At 37.6% G+C, this 9,534-nt stretch overlaps 1 protein-coding gene across 1 annotated transcript in view; it reads right to left on the reverse strand.

Annotated features, from left to right (window-relative positions):
- INSC (INSC spindle orientation adaptor protein) overlaps positions 1–9,534 on the reverse strand; it is a 77,230-nt gene that overhangs the window by 3,914 nt on the left and 63,782 nt on the right. Inside the window, exons 10-12 of the mRNA XM_015824308.1 lie at positions 4,170–4,236; positions 2,758–2,913; positions 1,822–1,898 (exon numbers count right to left, since the gene is read on the reverse strand). Coding sequence (XP_015679794.1) covers positions 1,822–1,898; positions 2,758–2,913; positions 4,170–4,236 — 300 coding nt within the window. The remainder of the gene's footprint in view (positions 1–1,821; positions 1,899–2,757; positions 2,914–4,169; positions 4,237–9,534) is intronic.

Raw genomic sequence — 9,534 nt, forward strand, 5'->3', positions numbered from 1 at the left:
TTATGTAGAATAATATTTTGTGGAGTTAGGGATATTAATAGTAGTTTACTTTTAGTTGAATAGTATCCTGGGATTAGGTTTGGGAAGTCCGGGGGGTGGGGGGTGGGGGATGGGGTTTTTATTATAGCATTGTGATGTACTTGTGATGTGTTCTTTTTTATGATGAAAATAATAAAAAATTTATACTTGAAAAAAAAAAAATTTAAACCATGTTATATAAAAGAGTTCCATGCCTCAAACCCCCAACAACCTTTCTAGAAGAGGGAAATTTTGTTTCTAGATGCTTGGTGCCAATGAAAGTGAATCATAGATTTATAATGCGACTTTAGGCAAGCCTAAAATTAAGATAAGAATTATTTTGATGGATGTCAGCATGTTTATGATATTACAACTGATAAATCATTTGATTTCCAGCCATGTGGAGACAAAAAAAATGAATGCAAATCTCTTTTGCAGAAACAAATATTACTTACTTATCTTCATTAAAATAAGGCAGCTGTTACAGAAATTACTTTACTATATTATAAGATAGGAAGTTGCAGAAGTTGCATACAGGAATCTGATAAAATAAATTTTCATTGAAAAGAAAATGATCTCAGCCTACTAAACTTCAAGATTTTAACTTTGAAACCTCCATTCCTGATAATGTCCTGAAGGCATATTTGTCTAAAATGGACAAGTTTTAAGGACAGAAAAGAGCCAGATCACAATAAAACTTGCAAGATGCAACTTATTAATAAGCAGGATGTCACACGTGCCGAAAAGATTAGCATCTGATGTTATGAAATAAATGTTTGCTTGCACAATAAAGTGTATTTTCTCCTTTTTACTTACATGCCTCAATGGAATATAACTGAGGCACTGCAGGAGAAAGAAATCAATAGACAGAGGAGATACTCTTGCAACAGCTGACAATATGGAATTGAATATATTTGTCGTGAGTCCTCGCCTGCCAGCGGATCCGGCAGCCAAGTCAGATGAATTGGATGAGGGGGAAGGGTTGCCTGGGTTCACATCGGAGTCTGTGGAAGGCTCTGAGGAGCAAGAAGACTCAGAGCTAGATATGACACCAGGCCCATCTACTCACACTCAGGCAGAGAAACAGCTGGGTTGGGGGCCTGAACTTAGAGAAGAGGAGGAAGAGCTGGTGCCTGTTCCAGATGCACAGATGTGCAGAGAGGAAAGACGTGTGGGACAATAGAGGGCGGTGGGGCGGCTCTCCAGGAAAAGTAAAAGATTCTAAGAAGCCGTGCCCTGGCTGGACTATAAAGAGGAGAGGCATGGGAGGGGCTAGTTGCCGAAGGCTATGGCTTCATGCTATGGCTTTGTGCTTCTGTCATTGGATTTCTTGCCTCAGGATTCTTGGATATTTAACCAGGTTTGTCGGATTTCTGTATGTTTGAGTGACTTGAACATTGAGCTTTCCTGATGAGAACTAGGAGACTGATCTTGTTCGTTTTTACAGCTAAAGGACTGGTTGGAGTTTGTTCCATAAAAGTTGTGTCAAAATAAAAGGGGTTTACTTTCTGACAAAGTCCTGCCTTGTTCAATGCAAAGGGGTTTTCCTCACAAGTAAACAGTGGAGCAGTACTCGCGTAGGCTGGGACAGAACAATATTGCTATATTGCTTTGTTCCTGTCTGTTGCAGATCTTATCTGGATAGCTGAAGGAATCTTCTCAATAGTGAGGGATGTGAATCAGAAGACTGAAATCTGCCAAGATCACATCTCCTACCCTTCCAGGCAACAGGAATTCTTGATCATGGATGTCTCACCAGCAGAATAAAATGAAAGAAAAGAGGGAACAATTAGATGCTCTTACCAGACAAGCAACAAGAACAGAATCACTGTTATTTCTTTCACCTGGAGATCTGCAAAGTTGTATGAGACGTGGAATACCTAAAAATGATTTGAAAAGAACATTGATCAACAATTTATTCTAGGTGGTATATTTTCTAGATTTATCCATTTCAGTGAAAATGTTGTAATGCCATAAAAAGTGATGCTAAAAAAAAAACAGGAAAGGAAAAATACTACTTCTTTTTACATAGCTCAAATTATAAGCACTAAGAGAATTCATAATTCTCTTTGCAAAGCCAGCGAATCTTTACCCAGGCATATTGGACTTAGTTTATTTAATGATGAATGCCATTTTAAGGGATTCTTCCCCCCCCCCCCATTCACACCTTTGAAAGCTAGTACTGAGTTTTCTGTGAACAATGTTGTATCGTTTTCTTAGGCATCTGGGTTAGCATGCACAAGTGCATTGTCATGATCAACTTCATTCAAAGTTACGAGGACCTCCCCAGGACTGCTTATGATGGCTGCCCCAACCCTAACTGCTCTTTAGGTGCTCTTCAATTGGCTGTATTTCGGCCAAGTTTTATAGTGTTTTTGCTGAAAAACGGGATTTTCTACAAAACCAGTCCATAGCAAACAGTTTGTTTACTTAATGACCACCACAAAAAAAGTTATAAAATCAGGTTGGACCACTTTACGACTGTCCAACTTACAACTGTAATGGGAAAGCTCCATTACAGTCATAAATCAAGGATTATCTGTACTGTTAACTGAACTCCATGCTGCCAATTGGGGCAATCATTGATTGATTTGTAAAATCAGAAATCTTTAAAAAATGAATGACCAGTTCTGGAAAATAGACTGGTTCTTAGTTGACATGCAGTGGAGAAAAGTAGCATTCAACAAACAATGGGCTAAATAATGTCCCTTTGATGTATAAAATCATTTAAATACGTACAGTTGAGTTTTATGGCTGAATGAGCTACTTCAGGATCACGGCTAAGCCGGGCGAGTGTCACTGCGGCTTTTTGTTGAACTTGTTCACAAGCAGCTCTCTCGGGTGAATTCCCAAATGATGATTTTTCAGATAGCATTTCCATTAAAACTTGAATACCTACAAAAGTGTAAAATATTGCTGACAATTATCCACAAACACAGTTAAAAGAATTGTTGGTACAAAAGTTATAGTTGAAGATGAAGCCAAGCCAGCATAATTGCAGGGGACAAAGCTAAATGCCAAATGTCCTCAACACTGCTCTTTCAAATTCTACCTAAAGGTATAATCCCCCATCATTATTCCAAATACAAAAAGGAGAAGTGGTAATTTTAAGAAAGTAACTTACTTAACCAGCATAGATTTAGCTGTTTCTATTGTCAATCCTCTGCTATGGGATGAGAATGGCATCCTCATTTCCCATTTAGGAAAGGATGACCTCCACCAGTAATGTCACAAGCAAGAGGTAAAAATCATCCATCAATAGCACTGGTTACAGTTATGACAAACGGTTAGAATTTCAGTGTAATTATTTGTCAGAACTCATCCCCTCTTTCACCTCCCACTTCTCCTAGCCTCAAGAACATCTCTTCTAGGCTAGAAGAGAAGGCAGGCAAGGAGGAGAAACAGCACTTTTACTGGAGTTGATCCCTGGTTTGGAAACCCAGATAAGCCCTAGTTCAGGGGGTCTTCAAACGTGGCCCTTTTATGACTTGTGGACTTCAACTCCCAGAATTCCTCAGCCAGCATGCCTGGCTGAGGAATTCTGGGAATTGAAGTCCACAAGTCATAAAAGGGCCACGTTTGAAGACCCCTGCCCTAGTCGCTGACAGTCCAACAACATCAAGCTGCTTCTCTCTGCCATTTCACCAGGCAACAATCACAGAAAGATGGTCAACTGTTGTCAGAGCAACTTTTGGGTGTAAGAGAGCACTTAAATCTCCAGAAGAATGTTAAGTCTATGTTCAAAAGCAGCTTGAATGTCAGTATATGAGGAATTCTACAGTGAAGCAGTAGAGAGAGATGGCTCTTTCTCTGTTTCTTCACTGGCACGCTTCCCAAAATAGGGAGATATAACAATATCAGCATTCCATATCTGAAATAGGAAAAAGAAAGCCATGATTTTAAAATTGCAAGGTCCCGCCTGCAGGTATTTCAGAAAGAAAATGACATAAACTTGAATCCTGACACATTTTTGGTCAGGATTCTGAGATTTGGAGAGGTGAAAATGCAGAATTTTGTCTCAAAATCATATAAATTTAGATCTTTAGTAATCCTAGTGTTACCTTAAATGCTGTTTAGCTAAATAAAGGATGCCATTTCAATTTTATTTTCACATGCATAAATCTTTTGTGCATTTGTCAAAACATACATACCATTTTGTTGGATTATTTCTGAAGCACACTGGTCCAGGACAGACAGGTTTGCTAATACTGTTACAATCTAAATTAAAAGGAGGCAACAGTTTGGAATTTTACATTATACAACTGTTATTATAATGACTTATAAATCATTGATCAGCTACTTGGGAAATGACTCCTCCCCTTAGATCTGTTGTGCTTTTTGGCATTGCACAAATGCTTCTATTCTTATTCTGATATTCCCATGACCTGTAATTGTGCAAGTATGATAGGCCTTTGTTGGACACAAATTCAGAAAATCAAAAGGTTTTGATTTGTGTCAGAAGGTTTTAGGAATCTACATAATATTTTATTTTAAAGACTGTAGGCAGGGATAAGCAGCCAAAACACTGCATACTGGTCTTCACTTCAGGCCCACATTTCCCCAGCATTTCACTGGGAAATCTGCAGGCAAAAAATGGTTGAATCTTAACACAAATATAAAAAAAAATCTCAGACTGTAAAATATGATGCAACTATTTTGTGTAAAGACGCTTTTAAAAGGATGAGGGGAAATTGTATAACCCACTTTAATGACATAGTGTACTGTAACTGCATGATCACCATACTTTCTGCAGCTCTCAAGACTAAAAATATTAATAACAGCAGAACAACAGTAAAAATAGTGGCCTTGACTCCCAAAAGTACTCCAGTCCTATGTTGGAGGCTGAATTTTGTTTTGTTTTCCTCAGCTTAAATTTCTGTAATTCTCACATCAGAGATTTCTGCAGAGGCGGTAGGGATATGTCAATATGGCAGTTTTAATTACGCAATTATGACCATCATTTTAACTTTGCTTATCCTGTGCAGGTGCTGCTCATTCATACAACCCTTTCAGCATGAACAACATATAAATATGAAAAAAAAACAACTATGCAACTGAAGAAATTACTGTATTTTTTATTCATTTTGTTTTTAATAGTTGGAGCCTATTGCCTAAGATGGAAGACATTCTTATCAGAAACTTTATGAATAGAAAAGGGAGGAACATCTTTTGCTAATTTCTCTTCAACATCTTCCATTTCCCCCTAAACTAGCTTCCCATTGAGGATTCTTGTGAAATGTCATAGAACATGCACAGAGACTAGAGAAGACAAAGAGGATTAGAAAATTGATGTCCTTCCTGCTTCCATTCATGGAGACCTTTCTGGAAGAACCTGCCTGGAATAAAAGAACAATACTAACCCAAGAACCAGAGAATATGGCGTTCTGGATTCTTTTCAGTGCCCACTGCATTGACACATTAAATAAATTATAAATATTGTTACAAAGGCATTATTATACATTAAAAAAAGTAAGACCTAGTCTAAAGAAAAGAAGAAACAGGGGCGACGTGATAGCAGTATTCCAGTATTTGAGGGGCTGCTACAAAGGTGAGGGGTCCCGTTATTCTCCAAAGCACCAGAAGGCAGGACAAGAAACAATGGTTGGAAACTGACCTAAGAGAGAAGCAACCTGGAATTAAGGGAAACTTCCTGACAGTGAGGACAATTAACCAGTGGAACAGCTTGCCTCCAGAAATCGTGGGTGCTCCATCACTGAAGATTTTTAAGAAGAGGCTAGACAGTCATTTGTCTGAGATGGTATAGGTTCTCCTGCTTAAGTGGGGGACTGGACTAGAAGACCTCCAAGATCCCTTCCAGCTCTATTCTATTCTAATTCTAATAATCAAAGAGAGATAAATACAGATATGCTGCTGTAGGAAATCTGTTCACAAGATGTCTATGGAGATTCTCAGTCGTCCAGGTCATGGTTGTCCCAAGAGTACTTTTTCAAGAGGCAACTGGACTTCCTTGTTTTTCTTTGAAGATGTTTCGCTTCTCATCCAAGAAGCTTCTTCAGCTCTAACTGAATGATGAGGAATGGAAGGATTTATATTTATATTACATCCAGTCAGAGCTGAAGAAACTTCTTGGATGAGAAGCAAAAAGTCTACAAAGAAAGTCCAATTGCCTCTTGAAAAAGCACCTTTGGTATATTCACAAGATGGAAGCACTTGCATAAAGCCAGATTAGTTTTTGAGTTCAACCAAACCACCCTCAGTAATAGAAACAATATACCAAAGACAAGTTGTCTTTCCTTTGGCTTCCTTTTCCCATTGCCTCCTTCCTAGGGCTGAGAGAAATAAATGTATGATATATCAAAAGTCAGGCCCCATAGGCTAATCCCAATATGTTTTATTAGTTAATTGTTCTTTTTTTTCCAGAGAAGTTGTTACTGTACTTAGGGAAGTTCAAAGGTGTCTCAATTTAAATGGTGGTTTATTTCATCTACATTAGCCCTTTTATTTTCCTTAATATAATTTATTCTTATTCATATATGAAATATATAGCTTGTCTTTCTTTCACCACCATTACTTGATATACCTGGCATGCCATTCCTCCTATTTTACTTAGAACAAAAATTGTGTAAAGTAGGTTAGTAGTGAGAAAATGATTTTCCAAAGTAATCCATTGAGCTTCCATGTCTGAGGATGGACTTGAATATGTGTGTCCCTGGTCCTACTTTAACATTACTGTGCTAACTATCTCAAATTCTCCTCCTTCAGTCTCTGTTTGTACATTTGGGTCAGTTTTTGACTCCTAGTGACTACCTTGACTGGTTCCTGAAGATTTCTTGGCAAGTTTTCTTGGAAATGATTTGCCCTTGCCTGCTTCCTAATTCTGAGAGACAGGGATTGGCCCAAAGTCACCCAGCAGATTCGGGTGCCTAAGGTATGACTCGAACTCTCCATCTCCCAGTTTCTAGCTTGATGCCTTAACTACTACACCATACTGGCTCCTCATCAGTCTAAGTCTTTCTTTAATTGAAACTACCAGCATGAGATATGACAGTCTCCAGTGTCCAAATATTCCCATAATACGTTACTTGGCAATCCTAGACTTGCCTATTGTTCCAATTTCAAAATACCTTGATCTAGGAACCCACTTTACCCTCAATTAATTCCTTAGAATTTTTTTATCAATTTGTTGGAATGTTTAAGCATTCATTGTGCTTGAGGGTCATTAGTTTTTTTTGTCAGTCACAGTACATTCAAAAACCTCTGATTAATCTACTCTTTGCACCCTGAAATGTTGTGCTTCATTTGGGGTTGGGCCTTTCTGCGAAACAAATAAGCAATGACAATACAATAGGTGTACAAGAATAATTTTAGTGAACGATAAGCAGAAGTATAAACTTTTAGCAACCAGGTCTCCAAGCAACCATATTATAAGTTTTAGTGTCCAGAATAAAAAAAAAATACAATGTCTTTTCTGCAGCAAGAAGACAGAGGCTTGCAGAGATTTCTTTTGCTTTTAGCTGATACTGCGCATAAAAAAATAATCTTTCAAAGGGTTTGCAAAGACAGGAGGAAGCAGCTATAGCATGGAGAAAATTAAGCAAAAGAAAAATTAAGCAAATAGACAAGAGATATGAGAAAAAACACAAAAGAGGGAAGATATATCAGAAAAGCTTTTGAAAATGAGAAAAGTGCTCTTTTTCCTTAGAGGTGCACTTATGCAGAAAACTGAAGAAAAAGACTTAAATGTGGGAAATAACAACTTAGCAGAATTGAAAACGATAGTATTTAGGGTCTCTGAGGGAGAGAATGAGAAAAGGGGAGAAAGTGCAGGAAACAGTGAAGAAAAACATTTGGAAATTGAAAAAGTAATGGGATTTTCTTTCATCCTTACAATCTCTCTTTTTAAAGAACTACCCCAGTTTTCTGGTGGTCAGCAAATTACACTGTAGGGTATTATGTTAATTAATTTTTAATATTCACAGGAAAACAGTTTTTGTGCACTTTTATTATGATTGCTGACGTGAGTAGGAAAAAAAATGAATCCTAAAACAAAAAATATAGCATCATCTCATTAGGTGGCAAAGTACCTAAACATGAAAGTGCCAATAGTCATTCATGATGACCTAGATATGCTATGAAACACATTCATTTTCTTTTATATCACTTGATGGTAGAGATTTGCATTGTTGTGGCTTGGTTGCCAAAGACTACGAGGGATCATTATTTGCATCTAGAAATAGCTGAACTTTGCTGCCATAGTTCCATTAGAGAGAGAGAGAGAGGGAGATTCAATTAACTGCTTTTATCAATGCAATGGATTCTGTCAACAAAGCAGGGGAAAAGGGGAATTCCCCCCTTCCTCTAATGCTCCTCTTGAGCTCTGCAAATCTGTATGAGTGGACGAGAATATTTCAGGGATGAAGAGAAGGGAAATTCCTACAGCACAAAGGAAAAGCCACTCCTGGCCTTAGATTTATCTGAGAAAGACAAAGCTTTCTTTTTAAGGAGGAAAAAAAAATCCATTTATTTGCTTAATGATCTTTCCTCACAGCAAATAAAGATAGGGAATTGATGATCTCACTAAAGATCGTTGCTGTTAAGTCGTGTCCAACTCTTTGTGACCCCATGGACCATAGCACACTAGGCTCCTCTGTCCTCTACTCTCTTGCTGAGTCTGCCCAAACTCATGCCCATTGCTTCAATGGAACTGTCTAACCATCTCATCCTCTGCTGTCTCCTTCTCCTTTTGCCTTCAATTTTTCTCAACTTCAGAGTCTTCTCCAGTGAGTCCTCTCTTCTCATTTGGCGGTCAAAGTATTTGAGTTTCAGCTTCAATATCTGTCCTTCCAAAGAACAGTCAGAGTTGATTTCCTTTATGACTAACTGATTTTATCTCCTAACAGTCCAAGGGACTCTCAAGAGTTTTCTCCAAGATCACTAAAGATATCTAAGGGTAAAATAATCAGACTCTACTTAGTTATTCCTTGAAGAGTCCTCTGTAAAACTGCATATATGCATTCATTTATATGAAAATGTGAACAAAGGAAGAATCAAGTTCTTATATCTGGAAGCTTCTTATATGTTTGTAAACAAAACAGTTGATAGCATCTAAAGATACAAACAAGGGACCAATTGATATACTACACTAATTAGAATAAGAAGGTGGATTCCACATTGCTAGGGTTATTAAAAGCCAACCTTCCAAACTCTTTCCTGCATTTATTTTTATATCCATAATGAACTGGTGTACCACTTTTTAATTTCTTAAGTATTTTTGAGAAATTTAATTACACAATTCATCATCTTCAGCTTTGTTAACAGAGACAAACTGATTACCTCATTTCTTACTCTGTTCCTGAAGTTATTTTTTAAATGTAAGTCCAGTCACTTTGTAAATGACTGTCACACATGCCAGGATATATTATTATGCAAAGCATTCAAGAGAAATAACAAAAAAGAACTTCAGCCATGCAGTGACGTTTGCAAAACAAAACTAAACAAAAAAAGAGTATTGTTTCTGGACATAACTCAAGCTCTTAGTCTCCAAATGCCATATAT

Source organism: Protobothrops mucrosquamatus, unplaced genomic scaffold (assembly GCF_001527695.2).
Source record: "Protobothrops mucrosquamatus isolate PMUCROS unplaced genomic scaffold, P.Mucros_1.0 scaffold2198, whole genome shotgun sequence".
Taxonomy (NCBI): Eukaryota; Metazoa; Chordata; class Lepidosauria; order Squamata; family Viperidae; genus Protobothrops; species Protobothrops mucrosquamatus.